The sequence below is a fragment of the Coregonus lavaretus genome (genome assembly GCF_964263955.1).
Source record: "Coregonus lavaretus genome assembly, chromosome: 23".
NCBI lineage: Eukaryota > Metazoa > Chordata > Actinopteri > Salmoniformes > Salmonidae > Coregonus > Coregonus lavaretus.
The window spans coordinates 26,252,462-26,275,244 of NC_140010.1; the positions used below are offsets into that span (position 1 = coordinate 26,252,462).

General features: G+C 42.5%; 2 protein-coding genes across 2 annotated transcripts; one reads left to right on the forward strand and one right to left on the reverse strand.

Annotated features, from left to right (window-relative positions):
• Positions 1 to 40: 40 nt before the first annotated feature.
• LOC311099239 (uncharacterized protein) lies at positions 41 to 2,762 on the forward strand. Its single transcript, XM_084139927.1, has 5 exons — positions 41 to 203; positions 568 to 611; positions 1,665 to 1,832; positions 2,150 to 2,241; positions 2,485 to 2,762. The coding sequence occupies exons 1-5, from the start codon at positions 137 to 139 to the stop codon at positions 2,702 to 2,704; spliced, it is 591 nt and encodes a 196-aa protein (XP_083996053.1). The 5' UTR covers positions 41 to 136; the 3' UTR covers positions 2,705 to 2,762.
• Positions 2,763 to 7,957: 5,195 nt separating this feature from the next.
• LOC311150551 (myb-related protein A-like) lies at positions 7,958 to 21,645 on the reverse strand (the record flags this gene model as incomplete). Its single annotated transcript, XM_084188029.1, has 14 exons — positions 7,958 to 8,242; positions 8,409 to 8,516; positions 8,817 to 8,936; positions 9,116 to 9,230; positions 9,327 to 9,466; positions 12,094 to 12,438; positions 16,247 to 16,468; positions 18,836 to 18,910; positions 19,046 to 19,229; positions 19,576 to 19,796; positions 21,071 to 21,163; positions 21,274 to 21,345; positions 21,439 to 21,520; positions 21,608 to 21,645. The coding sequence occupies 14 exons, from the start codon at positions 21,643 to 21,645 to the stop codon at positions 7,958 to 7,960; spliced, it is 2,100 nt and encodes a 699-aa protein (XP_084044155.1).
• Positions 21,646 to 22,783: the final 1,138 nt, after the last annotated feature.

Genomic DNA, 22,783 nt, shown 5'->3' on the forward strand with positions numbered 1-22,783 from the left:
GCGTGTGTGTGTGATGGAGGGCAAGGGTATGTGTTACTGTGTTTCTGTGCAGTGGGATTAGTGACACTGGTGTTATTTAAAGCGGAGAGCTATAGTGTGGGGCTGCCAGACAGTGTCTCAGACACAGCAGGAGAGGATGCAGAAGATATACATGCAGAGTGATGGGCACTTTGAGGTGTTCACCACTGTCTTCCCCCCACAAGGTGAGTACCACCTGCAATCCTCTCTGGGGCTGTAGGTATGAAGTTTCTCAGTGTAGGAGTGCTAATTTAGGATCAGTTTTGCCTTGAATCACAATGAATAAGAATGCATGAACAGGAAGTAACTTATCCTAGAGTACTCTGAGACTCTTGATCCATTACGGACCCAGTTCTATTATGGGCTAGTCTCATGTTGTCATACTGTCTTGGTCTTTATTGAGGTTATTATTGTGCATAGAGATTAATTTATTTGCCTTTTCAGGTTATTTTCATTAACTGGTTTTCGGGAGCCTATCATAGTTTTGCTGTCATCTTGCCTAACAGCTCTTTATGACTTCATATCTAAATTTCAACCCTTTTTTATCAGCTTGTAGAGCAAGAACAAGATACAGGCCTAGGGAAGCAGTGAAGGTATGTTAATGATTTCTCATTATTGATAGAGCTACATGTATAGTAACTCACAACCAGAACATCACAGATGTGAACGATCCAGTGTCAGGGTGATGTTCTGCAGAGGATCAAGATGTGTTGTCATTTAGACTAGAGGAATGGAGCAACAAAATGAATGCATGATAAGATCAACACAGTGAAAACTATACAGTATATAGTAGAGCTACAAGGTGTACTTATAATTTTGCAAGATTAGTCAGATGTGATTGGTTGAAAAAACAGGTAAGGGTGGGCTGTCTCAGCAGAAAGTGACATAAGGGAATGACTTGAGGGAAGCAGTGTTGCCCCCTATTGTGTGGTTTAGCCTACTCCTCCAGGCAGGCCTTGACCCTCTCCGTTTTCCACATCACAGCTAAGGACCATCTATATATAGCTCTCTACAGGTTATTTAAAGGAGATCAACTCCAGACAGCCTTGGACTGTTGACAGACATGAGGAACAGGAGACCGAGATAGACTCTTATCCCTCTCTTTGGCTAGTGTTCAGTAACTCATTATTATCTAACTTCTGTGCTCATAAACTGTACGGTAACTACTGTTTACATAGAGCAACAAATACACTGTCCACGGTAGTGTCCAAGTCTCTCTCCTGGCAAAAGTTACATGTCACTGATGTCAGTGTAAGAAGGACATACAGTACTTGTAATTTAAGACAAGATAATCCTCTTATCTGGTCTTCTGTGGGGACATTTTGAATGAAAGAGCAGCGGCTGGGTTTGGCCTCTGTGACCTGTTGGTTCAGCAAGATAGACAATTCATGAATTAAATATATTAATTCATTAATTAAATCTCAAGAATAGGCTATATAGCATGATTTAATATTCTGAGTGCACAGAGTTTAACTTCAGTTGTCTCAGGGAAAGGGAGAGAGCATGCTCAGTTCTTATCGTCTTGCGTAAACAAATGAAAGAGGTTCTGGAAGTTGGAACCAAACATAGATCAACTTTTCCTTGAGTTGTACATTGTCCTTTGTCTCTTATTGACTTACAGTGGTAACTTACTTATTCTCCTTCAGGTGGTAGCAGCAGTCAACTACAGGCCTCATTGGCCAGATGAGCTTCAACTATGTCAGGGTGACGTCATCCAAGTTCTCTTCAGAGATGAGCCGTCGTGGTGGTTCGGGCGTCTACAGAACGGGGCAGAGGGGTACTTCCCAACCGCATGTGTGACCAGACTGAACCAGGTAAGGTTTTCCTCTGCCTGCTGAAAAGCAAGATAAAAAAATAAAAATAAAAATAGGAATGTAGAACGTTTTTTCTATTTTTGTATGCTAACAACTTTTCATTTTAAGGTTCCTCATCCAGATATTGCACTAAAAATAGATTTCAAGCATGTTTTCACAGTGTAGAACTTACCGTGTAGATATATAATATAGCTTCCTGGCAATGAACTCAACAGAAATAAACCCTCCCAACTAATTGTTGGACAAAAACTTGATGATGTATTCATGGATGTTGACCAGGTCTAATTTTGGCAAGTGAGTTTGGTTTGTGTTTACAGAGTGATGATCATGAGCCAGTGAATGCCAATCCAAGCTCGTTACGGAGTTCATCCAAGGATGCAGCTCCTGATGCCCCCTGTGGCTGCACAAGGTAAGAACATCTGTGATCCAATCCCACCTCCTCCCCACCCAACAAAACCACAGAGGCAATTGACTTCAGTTGATTGTAGTTGTCCTCAGTATAGTAATTTGTTTAACAGTTTTAAATAAAAAACTAGAATATTTTTAGTTGTTCCCACCTTATGCAGTTTTCCCCTCCAATAGGACTTCTATAAATTGGGTCAGAGAATCAACAAGAAGCCCTCTGTGTTTGTTTCCCTCTTTATGTATGCAGCGGTCGTAGTACTCCAAAGCTCCCCAGGCATGAGAAAGAGAGCCTCTTACGGGCTTTGGGACACAAGGCCTCCTCAAAGTCAGGCTCAGCCCACAGCTCCCCCAGCCTGCTGCACCGTGTGCTGTCCAAGGGCCACCGGAGGAGGAGTGACGCCCAGGGACTGGGAGATGTAAATTGCTCCGTCAATGGCTCCATCAATGTAGCATTCGAACCTGACTGATTGTTTATCTCTTAGAATTGTATCATGTACAGTACCAGTCAAAAGTTTGGACACTTACTCATTGAAGGGTTTTCCATTATTTTTTCTATTTTCTACATTGTAGAATAATATTGAAGACATCAAAACTATGAAATAACACATATGGAATCATGTAGTAACCAAAAAAGTGTTAAAACAAATTCTTCAAAGTAGGCACCCTTTGCCTTGATGACAGCTTTGCACACTCTTGGCATTCTCTCAACCAGCTTCACCTGGAATGCTTTACCAACAGTCTTGAAGGAGTTCCCACATATGCTGAGCACTTGTTGGCTGCTTTTCCTTCAATCTGCGGTCCAACTCATCCCAAACCATCTCAATTGGGTTGAGGTCGGGGGATTGTGGAGGCCAGGTTATCTGATGCAGCTCTCCATCACTCTCCTTCTTGGTCAAATAGCCCTTACACAGCCTGGAGGTGTGTTGGGTCATTGTCCTGTTTCATCATAGTGCTTGATGGTTTTTGCACTTGCACTTGAAGAAACTTTCAAAGTTATTGAAATTGTGCAGATTGACTGACCTTCATGTCTTAAAGTAATGATGGACTGTAGTTCCTCTTTGCTTATTTGAGCAGTTCTTGCCATAATATGGACTTGGTCTTTTACCAAATAGGGCTATCTTCTGTATACCAACCCTACCTTGTCACAACACAACTGATTGGCTCAAACGCATTAAGAAGGAAAGAAATTCCACAAATTAACTTTTAACAAGGCACACCTGTTAAGTGAAATGCATTCCAGGTGACTACCTCATGAAGCTGGTTGAGAGAATGCCAAGAGTGTGCAAAGCTGTCATCAAGGCAAAGGGTTGCTACTTTGAAGAATCTCAAATATATTTTGATTTGTTTAACACTTTTTTGGTTACTACTTGATTCCATGCAGTTGAAGTCGGAAGTTTACACATTTCTTGTTAACAAACTATAGTTTTGGCAAGTCGGTTAGGACATCTACTTTGTGCATGACACAAGTAATCTTTCCAACAATTGTTTACAGACAGATTATTTCACTTATAATTCACTGTATCACAATTCCAGTGGGTCAGAAGTTTACATACACTTAGTTGACTGTGCCTTTTAAACAGCTTGGAAAATTCCAGAAAATGATGTCATGGCTTTAGAAGCTTCTGATAGGCTAATTGACATCATTTGAGTCAATTGGAGGTGTACCTGTGGATGTATTTCAAGGCCTACCTTCAAACTCAGTGCCTCTTTGCTTGACATCATGGGAAAATCAAAAGAAATCAGCCAAGACCTCAGAAAAATAATTGTAGACCTCCACAAGTCTGGTTCATCCTTGGGAGCAATTTCCAAATGCCTGAAGGTACCACGTTCATCTGTACAAACAATAGTACGCAAGTATAAACACCATGGGACCACGCAGCCGTCATACCGCTCAGGAAGGAGATGCGTTCTATCTCCTAGAGATGAACGTACTTTGGTGCGAAAAGTGCAAATCAATCCCAGAACAACAGCAAAGGACCTTGTGAAGATGCTGGAGGAAACAGGTACAAAAGTATCTATATCCACAGTAAAACGAGTCCTATATCGACATAACCTGAAAGGCCGCTCAGCAAGGAAGAAGCCACTGCTCCAAAACCGCCATAAAAAAATCAGACTACGGTTTGCAACTGCACATGGGGACAAAGATCTTACTTTTTGGAGAAATGTCCTCTGGTCTGATGAAACAAAAATAGAACTGTTTGGCCATAATGACCATCGTTATGTTTGGAGGAAAACACATTTTACATTACATTTTAGTCATTTAGCAGACGCTCTTATCCAGAGCGACTTACAGGAGCAATTAGGGTTAAGTGCTTTGCTCAAGGGCACAGACAGATTTTTCACCTAGTCGGCTCGGGGATTAGAACCAGCGACCATTCGGTTACTGGCACAACGCTCTTAACCACTAAGCTACCTGCCGCTAAACACCATCCCAACCGTGAAGCACGGGGGTGGCAGCATCATGCTGTGGGGGTGCTTTGCTGCAGGAGGGACTGGTGCACTTCACAAAATAGATGGCATCATGAGGAAAATTATGTGGATATATTGAAGCAACATCTCAAGACATCAGTCAGGAAGTTAAAGCTTGGTCGCAAATGGGTCTTCCAAATGGACAATGACCCCAAGCATACTTCCAAAGTTGTGGCAAAATGGCTTAAGGACAACAAAATCAAGGTATTGGAGTGACCATCACAAAGCCCTGACCTAAATCCTATAGAAAATGTGTGGGCAGAACTGAAAAAGCGTGTGCGAGCAAGGAGGCCTACAAACCTGACTCAGTTACACCAGCTCTGTCAGGAGGAATGGGCCAAAATTCACCCAACTTATTGTGGGAAGCTTGTGGAAGGCTACCCGAAACATTTGACCCAAGTTAAACAATTTAAAGGCAATGCTACCAAATACTAATTGAGTGTATGTAAACTTCTGACCCATTGGGAATGTGATGAAAGAAATAAAAGCTGAAGTAAATCATTCTCAACAATTATTCTGACATTTCACATTCTTAAAATAAAGTGGTGATCCTAACTGACCTAAAACAGGGAATTGTTACTAGGATTAAATGTCAGGAATTGTGAAAAACTGAGTTTAAATGTATTTGGCTAAGGTGTATGTAAACTTCCGACTTCAAATGTATGTGTTATTTCATAGTTTTGATGTCTTCACTATTATTCTACAATGTAGAAAATAGTACAAATGGAAAAACCCTGGAATGAGTAGGTGTGTCCAAACTTTTGACTGGTACTGTTTGTGCAGGCCTTTATTCTGTGGTAGTTTCCATGGCTGTTAAGTTAATCAAAACACAAACTACACAGTTCACAAAACTGTAGCTATTATAGCTGTCATATTTTGGGGTAATAGTGAAAGATCTATCATAAGCATGTGACATGTTGCACTACTTGTTCTGGAGTATGTTGTTTATCCTCTATTTACCATTGAGATTAATGGAGTACAGCAAAGGTACATGTTCTGTCCGTCTTCTTTACTGTTTATATCTAACCGTGATCCCTTATTTTTAGCTGTTTTTACCCCATTGTTATTTGCACTGTTGCTTCACTTTAATTTGTACATATTGTATATATTATATTTTTATAAAATACATTGTAATGTTACATCATTGTTTGCCTTCTTCATAGTATGAATGACATTGAAGATTGAGCATCCTGCCCACCCAGTCTTCAGGCACTCAAAAGCAAAACACACTCCTCTACAGTGGGAACTTACTGCAACACAAGATAATAGTTTTAGCATTTTATTATTACCAAACTGAGGTACATGTGCATGAGTTGGCAGTGACTCTATACATAGGTGACATAAACAATGTGTCATAAAAACTGAAAAACAAATTTATATTTTATAAAAGACCAAAGTGCTGCATGTACCTTTTCCCCTCCAAACCTATAATTAGGAACAGGTTTAAAAATAAACTATATTACAGGTAAACAAAATGTTAAACCATATTACAATAAATCTTTACACAAAGATGCAGTACACTTGAAATGAACTTTGATTGGAATATCCTTCAGTTGCCCTAGTACTCCTACCAACAAAAAATGTCACTCCCTATATTTAGCTGGATGTATTACCTATAGCTTGCACAGGTTGATAAAATACTTCTTAATGTAGGGTAAAACTATTAACACACTAAGATTCAGAATCAAATACTGTAGATCAACACTTGACCTTCTTAAAAATGCCTTACGGAACTTGCTAAATAGTGTTTTATGATTTCAAATTAAAATCCATGTTTAAAACTTTGCTAAGAAAGGAATCAGTTTACATACCTATCCATTTTACAATTTTAGCTACCGGTAAGTAAAATCATTCTACACTGCATCAGTGTACCTTTCATAAACATAAAACAAACTCTTTTGACACCCATAGAGCAAGTACTTTAACTTATGTACACATCAAGTATGTTTATCCCAGGCAGTATTTTTCCAATGGCTTCTGACCCTCAGAAGTGCATGACCTGCTTTGTCTCAGTAGCAGCAAAATATGCACACAGTATCATGCCACAATACCCAACTCCTCCATCACCATTACTTCTGGTTAATAATAACAGTTAACAGTACATTAACTCATAACAAAATGTGTATGCTACATCCAAAGGAATACACACATTTTGAAAACAATAAGTGCAATTTGCATCTGCATAGACATCTGAGGTGGAAGGCTGTCAACGGTGTTTGTAATAATATGGGACAAAATGTGAACATGGGGCAGGATGTGTTTTTGCAATGCTTTCATCTCCAGGGAGAGATATTAGATACACAAGCTATTGTCCAATTCAAAATAATTAGAAAATGTTTACAGTCTGTGCAAAGAAGTAACAGTACATTTCAATATAAGTTTTGAAAAGTACATTCAGTATTCAACATGATTCACTGATGAAGTGTTAAAAATTCAGATCAGGTGGGGTTTTGTTTAACAGTAACACAGCATTAACACCTTCAGATGTCCAACTTAAATATGATTTTTGATGAGAAAAGCTTCAAAGGCTTCTGCACAATAAATTTAAAAGGTACCCATTCCAATTTCTCTGCACCTTCAATGCAGAAAACATTCATTAAATGCCTCCACCTTTCTCTTGCTACAGTATGCATCACATACAGATACCACTTTTTTATAGTGCAAAATCAACAGAATTATGGTCTTTAAGACTTCAATTTATGAATTTCTCTTCATATTCACCTTTTTAAATAATAAGTGCTAACGGAGCACATTCAAAATAAGGTTATTAAATACAAAATAACTTACATTAATTGCTACCAGTATGGTTAATCGGCTACATGTGGTTGTCATTTTCCTATCAACCTCTAATTGAAAACAGACAAATAAAGAAATACAAGTGGTTGTTTTGTGGGAATCTTGGACAAAAAATAAAAGTAGGTAATATGATGTTTCCTACCTATAGTAAGATTGTCTAGTATTAGCATACCTCTGTGTAAAAACTATCTTAGTGACTGTTAGCTAGTCTGACCCAGATCTGTTTGTGCTCTCTTGCCAACTCCCATCGTCAGTGTCAAGCCAGACAGCACAAACAGAAGGACCAGGCTAACTGTTAGCTACTAAAGCTGCACTACTAAAGCAGCCCAATTCTGATCTTTTGCCCAATTACTGGCAAAAGATCTGATCTGATTGGTCAAAAGACCAATTAGTGGCAAACAAAATCAGAATTGGGCTGAATGTCTAAAAACAGCCTAAGTAGTATTGAGATCCTGTCAGAGTACCAAGGTTCTGGAGGTAAAGCCAGGTGTCTGGGAGCTGAGGAACTGTCTGGCCTGCTCAGCTACGATCATCTGATCATCAGTCTTCCCAAATACCACAGCATCCCACTCACAGTTGTCGTCTCTCCTCGGGGCGATGGTGAGGGTGTGGTGGGGCAGGTAACAGCATGGCTCCTCTCTCCCTGGTACTACTACAGGGGATGGCGAGTACACCAGCTCCTCACAGCCCAGCATGGATGACCTCAGGGGCGCGCTGGTCAGCAGGCTCTCCCCATGGATCTGAGACAGAGTTTTAAAGTACTGTCTCATTCTTCAATCGTCTCTTAATTGTCCTTCACTCTCACCGTGGTTTGCCACCCTCATCTACAATAGTCTGTATGAGTCTCATTTTCAGTGTTTCTGATGGTAACTTGAATAGTGATTTCTCACTGACCTCTCCTCTCACCTGTACATTGTTGAAGTGTTCTTGGGAATAGAGTTGAGCACTGTGGCAGTCCTTACTCCAGGGTTCCACAGCCAGGGATTTCCTAACACTCCTGGACGATGGATCAACCTGGGTTACAAAACATGGAATGGATAGGACTGTAAAAAAACAAAATGTTTATTTCCATCTATGTTTAATACTAATATATTTATTGGACGGCACTTTGAAGTCAATATATCTCATGTTCTTGTCTATTTATTCTCGATTTACTCTTTAGTGCTCATTTGTTGTTTGTTGAATGTGTCTTAAGCACCGCTATAGCCCTGACATAATTGCCCTAAGGGGACAAATAAAGTTGTTTGAATGGAATTGAATTACTTCATAATTACTGTGTACAAATCTCTATGGATGAATACGAGCTTCGGATACCTCATGTTTCCAGGAGGAGCAGAAGTCAGCCTGAGTTTCTCCATGAATTAACATATCAACCTTGTTCTCCTCTCTCAGCACCTCTTCCTCCAGGTAGGCCAGGGACTGGGGCTGCTGCATCTAACAGAACCCACACACACACATAGAAACATGAGCAAGGGCACACACATACATGGACGCGCGCTCACGCAGTCACACACACATCACTCAGGAAGAGTTACATCCCCTCACACGACAAATACAATACACACAATATAGACATTACTTATAAACATGTTATTCCTGTGTTATAAATATACCATCATTTTCAGCTGGGCCTGCATCTTCTCTTGGGTGGCCGTGACAGTCTTGAAGGGTGTTGGAGTTAGTGGCATGGGAAACATGATGGCTTTACGAATCTTGGGGGTCCTGAACCTTGTAACACAGTCAGACAGTACATGCATGTGAGAAACCCTCTATGGGTGGAGGAGTGAAATATTAACACAGAACTGTTCTAGAAAACTCACTTACCCAGCATTCTCCTTCTGATACTTAGTTGTTAACTCCTTCTGGAGGGGGGTGGTGTTGGCACGTTTGTGACCGCACACTGGGGTGGACGTCAGAGCTGGGTTGTCTAGAGTCAAATCCTCAACTCCAGACACGTTGAAAAACTACAGAGAAATACAGAAGTTCAGGGTAGTGTTTGTACCATATATTTATATAATATATCACAAATGTACTCTACTGCAGGGGTCGGCAACAGGAGGCCCGCGGGCCAAAACCGGCGCGCAAGTGACTTTCTTGGACCCGCCTAGGTTTTTAGCCCAACGTTTTTAGGGGATTTTAGTTTTTGGTAAAATAAAATAAAATCTCCAGGAATTCTGCTAAAAATGAGTTTCATTTAGGAAATCTGTTCACCAATTATAGACATATGCAATTGTGTCTCAATGTACCGTATTTTCCGCACTATAAGGCGCACCGGAATATAAGCCGCAGCAGCTAAATTGAATGATGTGTACATATATAAGCCGCACTGGACTATAAGCCGCAGGTGTTTTAATGTTTAATACCTAGGAGGTCTTCTAGTGGCCGTTAGCTGTAAAAATCCATAGATTAGCCGCACCGTTATATAAGCCGCAGGGTCGAAAAATGGGAAAAAAGGCGCGGCTTATAGTCCGAAAATTACGGTAATCAAGATATGAAATTATTGTCATTTTCAAATACAATCTCTTTTTGGGCTTAGTTGTGGTCAATTTGCAGAGAATAAATTATTATAATTATATGACAATCAAATCAAATTATATTTGTCACATGCACCGAATACAACAGGTGTAGACCTTACCGTGAAATGCTTACTTACAAGCCCTTAACCAACAATGCAGTTTTAAGAGAAATGAGAGTTAAGAAAATATTTACAAAATAAAAAGTAACAATAAAATAACAATAACGAGGCTATATACAGGGGGTACTGGTAACGAGTCAATGTGCGAGGGTACAGGTTAGTCAAGGTAATTGAGGTAATATATACATGTAGGTAGGGGTGAAGTGAATGCATAGATAATAAACAGCGAGTAGCAGCAGCAATTATATATATATTTTTAATGCAAATTGTCCGGGTAGCCATTTGATTAGCTGTTCTGCAGTCTTATGGCTTGGGGGTAGAAGCTGTTAAGAAGCCTTTTGGACATAGATTTGGCGCTCCGGATGGCTGGAGTCTTTGGCAATTTTTAGGGCCTTCCTCTTGACACCGCCTGATATAGAAGTCCTGGATGGCATGAAGCTTGGCCCCAGTGATGTACTGGGCCGTACACACTACCCTCTGTAGCGCCTTGCGGTCGGAGGCCGAGCAGTTGCCATACCAGGCGGTGATGCAACCAGTCAGGATGCTCTCGATGGTGCAGCTGTTTAACTTTTTGAGGATCTGAGGACCCATGCCAAATCTTTTCAGTCTCCTGAGGGGGAACAGGCATTGTCGTGCCCTCTTCATAACTGTCTTGGTGTGTTTGGACCACGATAGTTTGTTGGTGATGTGGACACCAAGGAACTTGAAGCTTTCAACCTGCTCCACTACAGCACCGTCGATGAGAATGGGGACGTGCTTGGCCCTCCTTTTCTTGTAGTCCATGATCATTAACATTTACATTTTAGTCATTTAGCAGACGCTCTTATCCAGAGCGACTTACAGTTAGTGAATGCATACATGTTATTATTATTATTTATTTTTTTTAAATTCATACTGGCCACCCGTGGGAAACGAACCCACATCCCTGCCGGCCAAACCCTCCCCTACCTTGGACGACGCTGGACCAATTGTGTGCCGCCCATGGGTCTCCCGGTCGCGGCCGGCTGCGACAGAGCCTGGACTCGAACCAGGATCTCTAGTGGCACAGCTAGCACTGCGATGCAGTGCCTTAGACCATTGCGCAACTCGGGAGTCATCTCCTTTGTCTTGATCACATTGAGGGAGAGGTTGTTGTCCTGGCACCCCACTGCCAGGTCTCTGACCTCCTCCCTATATGCTGTCTCATCGTTGTCGTTGATCAGGCCTACCACCGTTGTGTTGACGGCAAACTTAATGATGGTGTTGGAGTCGTGCTTGGCCAAGCAGTCGTGGGTGAACAGGGAGTACAGCAGGGGACTAAGCACTCCTGAAGGGCCCCTGTGTTGAGGATCAGTGTGGCAGATGTGTTGTTGCCTACCCTTACCACCTGGGGGCGGCCCATCAGGAAGTCCAGGATCCAGTTGCAGAGGGAGGTGTTTTAGTCCCAGGGTCCTTAGTGCGCTCAGAGCTCCTCACTAAGCTATGGTGTTGAACACTGAGCTGTAGTCAATGAACAGCATTCTCACTTAGGTGTTCATTTTGTCCAGGTGGGAAAGGGCAGTGTGGAGTGCAATAGAGATTGTGTCATCTGTGGATCTGTTGGGGCGGTATGCGAATTGGAGTGGGTCTAGGGTTTCTGGGATGAGGGTGTTGATGTGAGCCATGACCAGCCTTTCAAAGCACTTCATGGCTACAGACGTGAGTTCTACGGGTCGATAGTCATTTAGGCAGGTTACCTTGGTGTTCTTGGGCACAGGGATTATGGTGGTCTGCTTGAAACATGTTGGTATTACAGACTCAGTCAGGGACAGGTTGATAACGTCAGTGAAGACACTTGCCAGTTGGTCAGCGCACACGTCCTTGTAATCCGTCTGCCCTGTGGCCTTGTGAATGTTGATCTGTTTAGATCATAGATCAGTGGTTTGCATAATTACTTGATGGTATTATATTATACATTACCTAAACAGGACATCCTACCTGGGAGGGAGAGAATGGCAGTGCTTTGACATGAGTGATGCTAGGTGAGGAGGTGCTGTTATCCAAAAAGGAGGCGCTGTGACACTGACTAGCAGGGTACTGCTCCCCACTCTCCCTCCTCTTCAGGATGGAGGTAGGTGTGCTCAGCTTGGTCACGTTGGGTGAAGAGGCAGGCATCAGTTCAGTGTATTTCTCACTCAGGTCCATTATGACTGAGTCCTCAAAATGGTAGCTAGCTCCTTCTGGCATCCCCACCTGAGAGACAGACAATGTCACTTCCTGTTTCAGGGGCGAAGTCATTTCCTTCAGGCTGAAACTGGTCACCTCGCTCCAAGCCACTGGGTCCTACAGGGTCAAATAAGAATGAATGGTTTGACATAAACGTGATTATAACACAATGACTATACTTAATTGTATTTGGATTGTTAACCAGAATTACACAACCTAACAGTTATCTGCATGTTCAATAACCTTAATCTATGAACACACTTCACAGGATGAAAAAACTGAGCCAGTGCTTCGTTTGAAAATAAACATGAGAGACAGGAGGAAAAAGAGCAGAAATAACACCACAGAATTAAATAGACAACTTGTTGTAGTATTATATTGTATCTATGTGTCATACTGAGTCAGACCCAACAGGGAGACAGGAGGAGCACTACCACATAAATAGAATGCTAATAATTTTCATTTGACAAAACAAAATGACAAAAAAAAAGAAACACATTTTCCACCATAATTCCTCTTGGATCACTAAGATCAGGATCTGTATTTATCGATTTCATAATGATTGTTATGTTTATTGATCAGATATTATGCATTTTACCACAATTTCAACAACTACCAATCCAAAAATTCTCATTACAGCAAGAGTTTTCGAAGTCCAAAAAAAGTTAAACAAATATATTTCTAATATTTTTTGTACATTGCTCATCTAATTAAAAGGCCTGACACTGAAAACAAATATATTTAAAATGTGATTATTAAAATGTATTTTGTCATTTTTCCGCAACACATAACCTTTTCTTAATCAAGTTTCTTTTGTCATAGCTACTTGGCATGTTTAGGTATTTATAATGACATATTAGATAGAGAACAAAAGGCACACTATCAGATTAAGCCAAAATTACTCAAGTACACATTTTATTTTTCCTAATATTTTATCAATATTGGTGCATTACAGTAATGATAAACAGGTTTCAGAGATGAGAATGCATGTTTCGGTAATGAGTGTTTCATAGTTTGCCATTGAAAAACTGTACCGGGCTCTATTAGAGATTCAGTAACCCAATACATCATCAAACTGTGTCATTTGTCAACCCCAAATGACTTGCATAAAACTAAAATCACTGATAACGCAATTGACTAAAGACCCGTTATTTTAGCATAAGTACACTGAACAAAAATATAAACGCAACATGTAAAGTGTTAGTCCCATGTTTCATGAGCTGAACTAAAAGATTCCAGAAATGTTCCATACGCACAAAAAGCATATTTCTCTCAAATTTTGTGCAAAAATGTGTTTAAATCCCTGTTAGTGAGCAATTCTCCTTCGCCAAGATAATTCATCCACCTGACAGGTGTGGCATATCAAGAAGCTAATTAAACAGCACGATCATTACACATGTGCACCTTGTGCTGGAGACAATAAAAGGCCACTCTAAAATGTGCAGTTTTGTCACACAACACAATGCCACAGATTGGCCTGCAATTGGCATGCTGACTGCAGGAATGTCCACCAGAGCTGTTGCCAGAGAATTGAATTTTAATTTCTTTACCAACGTCGTTTTAGAGAATTTTGCAGCACTTTCAATGGCCTGACAACCGCAGACCACGTGTACCCACGCCAGCCCAGGACCTCCACACCCAGCTTTTTCACCTGCGGGATCATCTGAGACTAGCCACCTGGACAGCTGATGAAACTGTGGGTTTGCACAACCGTCTCAGGGAAGCTCATCTGCGTGCTCGTCGTCCTCACCAGGGTCTTGACCTGACTGCAGTTCGCGTCGTAACCGACTTCAATGGGCAAATGCTCACCTTTGATGGCCACTGGCACGCTGGAGAAGTGTACTCTTCACATATGAATCCCGGTTTTAACTGTACCGGGCAGATGGCAGACAGCGTGTATGGCATCTTGTGTGGCATCTTGTGGTTTGCTGATGTTAACGTTGTGAACAGAGTGCCCCATGGTGGCGGTGGGGTTATGGTATGGGCAGGTATAAGCTACGGACAACGAACACAATTGCATTTTATCGATGGCAAAATGAATGCACAGAGATACCGTGGCGAGATCCTGAAGCCCATTGTCATGCCATTAATTCGCTGCCATCACCTCATGTTTCAGCATGATAACGCACGGCCCCATGTCGCAAGGGTCTGTACACAATTCCTGGAAGCTGAAAATGTCCCAGTTCTTCCATGGCCTGCATACTCACCAGACATGTCACCTATTGAGCATGTTTGGGATGCTCTGGATCGACGTGTATGACAGCGTGTTCCAGTTCCCGCCGTTATCCAGCAACTTTGCACAGCCATTAAAGAGTGGGACAACATTCCACAGGCCACAATTAACAGCCTGATCAACTCTATGCAAAGGAGATGTTTCGCGCTGCATGAGGCAAATGGTGGTCACACCAGACACCACATGACTGGTTTTCTGATCCACACCCCTACCTTTTTTATTTAAGGCATCTGTTACCAACAGATGCATATCTGTATTCCCAGTCATGTGAAATCCATAGACCAGGGCCTAATGAATTTATTTCAATTGACTGATTTCCTTATATGAAGTGTAAATCTTTGAAATTATTGCATGTTGTGTTTATATTTTTGTTCAGTGTATAAGTACTGTAATTACATGCATGTATTTTCAAAAGTCAGAAGTGGACTTAAGCATAAATAAGGGACTTTCTCCAAGGTGTTTACAGGTAACATTGGTGTTTTAGGACATGGATATGTGTGGTTCTAAGGTATTTTAGATTGATTTCTAAATTGAATGGGATCCTATGAGCAAATATGATATGCCTATAAAGTATCTAAATATGTGGGATATGGCCTAAAAACTGTCTTGGGATATCAAACAACAGTATACGTAAGTGCTAAAACTGGTACACATGTCAAAATGGGGGATATCCTCCTTTAAATGGAAGATTGCTCTTTGCTGAAACACAAACTCCAGATTGTGGCTTTAAGTTAAATAAATGGGGTTTATACACTGATATTTCTTGACAAACCCTACTTAATCAAATAACTGATGTTTTACAAAAAATCTATACAATAGGTGTAAGGAGTGGTCTTAGTAAATAATTAAAGTTACCAGCACAGCACACCCATTACATACATTAGAATTAGCTTATTATCATTGCCGAAATTAAGGATCTCATTACCGAAAAGGACCTTAAAATGATACAGTAATGAAAAATGTGTGTTTCGGTATTGAGAGGCCCTTAGCTCAATCTGCAAGTAATAGGAGACAGCTATTATGAATCAGCAAACAATTGACCACATCACTAAAGCCCAATCATGCCTCCATGTTGGTAAGGTAATAGTTCTCTAAGTTATTCTCAATTTGAGCTTTTTAGTCATTTCGGTAATGAGAAGGTCAATTGTCATAAAGGGGTTGTTTGAGAATAAGATCCTCATTCTGAAGGCATATAAGTGAAGACATTAAATGAACTTGTGCTCATCTAAGGACTGCTCCTCTAGATAATGTATCATGGGTGAATAAAACTTTATTTAAAAAATGATTGGAGTTTTTACAGCAACTTGAAAAATTGCTATGGTAATGAGAAACATGTCCAGACACTGTGTTTTTACGTAATAAACATTATAGCTTAACGTAAACTTCACCTAGTATACAATTTTTCTGATTTATGGACAAACTACAGCAACATATTTGGTTTTTTATTCAAATAAATTGGGGTTTTCTAAAGTAAAATTGTATAAAATGCCCCGACAATTTAATACGGACGCATTTCAGTATTAAGAATTTGGCCTGAATTTTTAAATGTATTTAAAATGAGACACTGTGCCATAAACTATGCAACATAGTCTTCAGAATGATAGTTGATTGTTGCAGATGCATCATGGTTTTTCTAACTCATTTTGCTACTTCCATGGTTAAAACTGCTTTCATGAGAATCACCCAACTGACCGAGTCAATGAGCTCCAGAGTCTCTGCGAACTCGGGGATGGTTTGTAGGGAGGAGAGGACAGCGCTTGCCTCCACGGCCAGGAACCTGCTGGGAGACATAGGAGTGTAGACAGCCGAGCCATGGCCCTCCATACTCTGGTCCCCCAAGCTGCTCAGGGTCGTGTTGGTCAGACCGTCGTCTGTCAGGCTGCTGGACCAGCTGGAGTAGTGACCTTCCGTGTTCTGTTGAGCGGGAGGGGTCAAAGAAAGGTTAGCTCTGGTCCAGTGCGTTACATGTGGATTGCTAAAGGCATCAGCATGCTTCAGCTCGGCTGGCGCCGAGCCGAATTCGTCTAGTCGAACCGAACGAGTGTGCTCGCATACTATCTTAAAAGACCTTCGCTTGAAAAAACGAGAAGAAAGCAGCAATAGTACTGTTTGTCTATTTTGAGACACCGTAGCTCAAAATAGTCCAAATTAATATAAGATAACTCAAGAAATCTGTCATTCATTTTAATGTTTTTGCCGAGATCTTAGTCGAGCAATTTTACATCTAACTAAGATAGACTTTGTCTCCGAACTTCGGCTTGCCTCTAGAAAAAATATGTGTGCCCGTACGGCCGAAAAACCCTCACCAAAGTCCAAAACTAACAAAAACTTTGTCATAATATATGCCCAAACTCTTCCAAACTGTTTCGGCTGGGAAGCAAGCGGAGACCTTAATGCTGACGGCATAGCGTAAGCAAGCCGTACAAAACACCCTGGACCAGAGCTATGGAAAGGTCAGAACCAATGATGAGTAGGACCAGGAATTTTCCTGACCACGAGATCTCCTGAGTGGCGCAGTGGTCTAAGGCACTGCATCGCAGTGCTAACTGTGCCACTAGAGATCCTGGGTCGAATCCAGGCTCTGTCGCAGCCGGCCGCGACCGGGAGACTCATGGGCGGCGCACAATTGGCCCAGCGTCGTCCAGGGTAGGGGAGGGAATGGCCGGCAGGGATGTAGCTCAGTTGATAGAGCATGGCGTTTGCAATGCCAGGGTTGTGGGGTCGATTCCCACGGGGGGCCAGTATAAAAAAATATGTGTATTCACTAAACTGTAAGTCGCTCTGGATAAGAGCGTCTGCTAAATGACTAAAATGTAAATGTAAAAATGTGTACAGTACCAGTCAAAAGGCGGTCCTCATGAGAGCCAGTTTCATCATAGCGCTTGATGGTTTTTGCAACTGCACTTGAAGAAACTTTCAAAGTTCTTGAAATGTTCCGTATTGACTGACCTTCATGTCTTAATGTAATGATGGACTGTCATTTCTCTTTGCTTATTTGAGCTGTTCTTGCCATAATATGGACTTGGTCTTCTACCAAATAGGGCTATCTTCTGTATACCCCCCTACCTTGTCACAACACAACTGATTAGTTCAAACGCATTCAGAAGGAAAGAAAGTCCACAAACTTTTAAGAAGGCACACCTGTTAATTGAAATGCATTCCAGGTGACTACCTCATGAAGCTGGTTGAGAGAATGCCAAGAGTGTGCAAAGCTGTCATCAAGGCAAAGGGTGGCTATATGAAGAATCTCAAATATAAAATATATTTTGATTTGTTTAACACTTTTTTGGTTACTATATGATTCCATATGTGTTATTTCATAGTTTTGATGTCTTCACTATTATTCTACAATGTAAAAAATAGTAAAAATAAAGAACAACCCTTGAATGAGTAGGTGTGTCCAAACTTGTAACTGGTAGCGTACATTTACCAATGTAAATGTAATGAGACTAAGGGTGGACATCAGCAGGAGCCTCACTTTCATGCCGAAACTTAAACATGAACTGTGCATTTTTTCATTCATCTATCTAAAGAGTCCTGACAGATGTTGTGAACAGCTAGCCTGGGTATCAGTGCGTTTCTGCTCTTGCCAACTCCTCATACAACTTTCATGCCAATTGTCATGTTTGGCTTGACACCGGGGGTGTGGCTAGCTAACCTGGGGTGAGTGGCTAACTAACCGGGGGTGAGTGGCTAGCTAACCATGGGTGAGTGGCTAGCTAACCGGGGGTGAGTGGCTAGCTAACTGGGGGTGAACGGCTAGCTAACCAGGGGTGAACGGCTAGCTAACCAGGGGTGAACGGCTAGCTAACCAGGGGTGAACGGCTAGCTAACCAGGGGTGAACGGCTAGCTAACCAGGGGTGAACGGCTAGCTAACCAGGGGTGAGTGGAGTGAGATGGGGTGAGTGGAGTGAGATGGGAAGCCGGTGGGGAGGGTGGTAGGGATGGGTTCTAGAGCATACTACACTACTGACTACACATACGTGTTCCTTCTTACACATGAAGCTTCTCGTCTCCCAACTTCGCTCTCGGCTGCCATAAGGAGCAGCTCGAGTTCCTTAATTCTCTGCTCTTTGTTGGGGGAGCCATCAGTGAACGACTGCTGGGGTACACGCAGCCCAGGAGAGATTGGAAAAACAGCTGATTTACAAGTCTTATTCCACTCTTATCTTACATTTAATGCTGAATTACAGAGGAGGAAATACTATACATTGGAGGGAAGGAGTTCACTTGCAACATGGTTGAGCTAAGCTGAGTGAGTGCAGAGAGGGGATACTCACCGGGACAAAGAAAGAGGTTTCAGGAACACTGTCCATGTACTGGCCATCCAACAAGCCAAGGGAATATCCTGAAATCTACCAAAACACACATTCACAACACAAACAACAGTGTAATAAAATGAACAAACAGTTTGGGACTGATTTCAATGGTGATTTTCAGTCGATTTCTTCAGCCTAGTTTATTGTGCTGATTGGTAAATCTGTGCACACCTTTGTAGGGATAGTCATGAAATAGTGATTCTGTCTCCGCCAGGACGAGCAGGAGGACTTGGTCCTTTTCTTGATGGAAGCCTTGGTCTTGTAGACCCGAGTCGGGACGTCCTGCAGGTAGCCCTCATGCTCCACCTTCCTAAGCATGGTGGAGTTCCAGTGATTCTTTATAGAGTTGTCTGTCCTATGGGGGATTCAGACCAAATAAATGGAATTAGAACAATATTATGTTCTATATTGTCAACACTATATTTTTTGTTATTTGTTATATATCCCTGTGATTCAGACAAACAAAATATATTTGATCAATCTCATGAGATTTCTACATATAAGTCTGATGCCATTAGAAACAGAGATGGCGCCCAAAATAGCACCCTATTCCCTACATTGTGCACTACTTTTGACCAGATTCCTATGGGCTCTGGTCAAAAGGAATGCACTATCTAGAGAATAGGGTGCCATTTGGGACACACACAGAGTGTTATAGCCTGTTATAACAGTGTTATGACTTGTTATAAAAGTGTTACTACCTGCCAGGCAGCAGCTTGGCTATCTCAGCCCAGCGGTTCCCGATACGTTTGTGAGCAGCGTATATGATCCGATCCTCCTCCTGAGTCCAGCACGACTTCTTCACCTCAGGGTTAAGGTGGTTGTGCCAGCGCTCCCGGCACTGCTTGCCGATACGCCCGTGCAGATGCTTGGCAATGATGGACCAGCGCTTGGGGCCATATCTGTGGACCAACTCGATGACCTGTGCACAGATACATTGACCCACAGCAAGGTTAAGAATTTAGCATGTGATACATATACACTACATGGCCAAAAGTATGTGGACACCCCTTCAAATGAGTGGATTTGGCTATTTCATCCATACCCGTTGCTGACAGGTGTATAAAATCGAGCACACCGCCATGCAATCTCCATAGACAAACATTGGCAGTAGAATGGCCTTACTGAAGAGCTCAGTGACTTTCAATGTGGCACCGTCATAGGATGCCACCTTTCCAACAAGTCAGTTCGTAAAATTTCTGCCCTGCTAGAGCTGCCCCGGTCAACTGTAAGTGCTGTTATTGTGAAGTGGAAATGTCTAGGAGCAACAACGCGAAGTGGTAGGCCACACAAGCTCACAGAACGGGACCGCCGAGTGCTGATGCGCGTAAAAATCATCTATCCTCGGTTGCAACACTCACTACCGAGTTCCAAACTGCCTCTGGAAGAAACTTCAGCACAAGAACTGTTCGTCTGGAGCTTCATGAAATGGGTTATCATGGCCGAGCAGCCACACACAAGCCTAAGATCACCATGCGCAATGTCAAGCGTCAGCTGGAGCAGTGGAAACGCGTTCTCTGTAGTGATAAATCACGCTTCACCATCTGGCAGTTCGACGGACAAATCTGGGTTTGGCGGATGCCAGGAGAACGCTACCTGCCCCAATGCATAGCGCCAACTGTAAAGTTTGGTGGAGGAGGAATAATGGTCTGGAGCTATTTTTCATGGTTCGGGCTAGGCCCCTTAGTTCCAGTGAAGGGAAATATTAACGCTACAGCATACAATGACATTCTAATTCTGTGCTTCCAACATTGTGGCAACAGTTTGGGGAAGGCCCTTTCCTGTTTCAGCATGACAATGCCCCCGTGCACAAAGCAAGGTCCATACAGAAATGGTTTGTCGAGATCGATGTGGAAGAACTTGACTGGCCTGCACAGAGCCCTGACCTCAACCCCATCGAACACCTTTGAGATGAATTGGAACGCCAACTGCAAGCCAGGCCTAATTGCCCAACATCAGTGCCCGACCTCACTAATGCTCGTGGCTGAATGGAAGCAAGTTCCCGCAGCAATGTTCCAACATCTAGCGGAAAGCCTTCCCAGAAGAGTGGCGGCTGTTATAGCAGCAAAGGGGGGACCACCTCCATATTAATGCTCATGATAATTTGGAATGAGATGTTCGACGAGCAGGTGTCCACATACTTTTGGTCATGTAGTGAACTTGGTAGACAGAAAACTGAATAGAAACTGTCTTTACCCTCTCATCCTCCTCCTTGGTCCATGGCCCTTTCACCAGCTCTGGGTTGAGCACCTTCTGCCATCGGTGCTGACACTGAGACTCAGACCTTTTCTGTCAGAGTAGAGAAATGCAAAGAAAAGAGGAAGACATCAGTCCAATATACAGGTACGCAAGGGACAAAAACGTCAGAGTTGGGCATATTTTGTGTGGGTGACACTTACCTTGAAATTATCTGCAATCACATTCCAATCATCTGCTCCGTGTTCATCCACAAGCCTCTTCAGCCTCTCATCCTTGTGATCAAGAGGGAGAAACAGATTAAATATTATTTTCTCGGGAGTTAACTCTGCTACCACAGAAGACAACTCACTCAAGGCATGACTTACCTCTTCCCTCGACCACTTGACTTTCTGCAAAGACTTCTTGGGACATTTCACCTCAATGCAGTCATGGTCATCCCCAACATCACTGAGAAAGGAAAGACCAATAAGATTCATATACAAGAGAGGAGAGGAGAATAATGTTTCCAGGCAACAGACATCCCCTCAAACTTACCAAAGGTATCGACTTCTTCTGCTGCCACTGCTAGCCATACTGTCTCCTGTTCAAATTGTTTTCGTTATGCAGCAACCTTATTGACAAACTATGGAGAAAGCATACAAGAAGCATCAGATGTTGATTAAATGTAGTTTGCTGAAATAATAGATCAGATAAAATAGCTATGAAGGGCTTGCAGACTATTACGGATTACAAAGGTGGACCCAGCCGTGAGTTGCCCAGTGACGCAGGACTCCCAGACTAGCTAAATGCCTTCTATGCTGGATTCGAGGGAAACAACACTGAGTCATGCATGAGAGCCCCTGCTGTTCTGGACGACTGTGTGATCTCGCTCTCCGTGGCTGATGTGAGTAAGACTTTTAAACAGGTTAACACACGCAAGACCGCTGGGCCAGACGGAATACCAGGGCGCGTTCTCAGAGCATGCATTTTCAACCTCTCCTTGTCCCAGTCTGTAATCCCAACATGTTTCAAGCTGACCACCATTGTTCCTGTTCCCAAAAAATCTAAGGTAACCTGCCTAAATGACTATCATCTGTAAATGACTCACATCTGTAATCATGTGTGCTTTTGAAAGGCTGGTCATGGCACATATCAACACCATCATCCCAGATACCAGGGACCCACTCCAATTTGCATACCGTCCCAACAGATCAACAGACGACACAATCTCAATTGCACTTCACACTGCTCTCTCCCACCTGGATAAGAGGAATACCTTTGTGAGAATGCTGTTCATTGACTACTGCTCAGTGTCAACACCGTAATCCCTTCCAAGCTCATCACCAAGCTTAAGACCCTGGGACTGAATACCTCCCTCTGCAACTGGATCCTGGACTTCCTGACGGGCCGCCCCCAGGTGTTGAGGGTAGGCAACAACACCTCCGCAACGCTGACCCTCAACACGGAGGCCCCCCTGGGGTGTGCGCTTAGCCCCTCCTGTACTACCTGTTTACCCACGCACGACTCTGTGAAATATGACCACTTAGGGGACGCACAGCCCGCGCAGAGGGTGGGAGAGCTCAGCTCAATGCATGATACTTGTACGGCTCTGGTTAACTTGAATAAAAATGGACTTACGTTTTTAAAAAACAGTTATTTTCTTTAGTATTTCTTAGACAAGAATATACAACATGGTACCAGGAGTGACAGAACACGCCTTTGACTCATCCA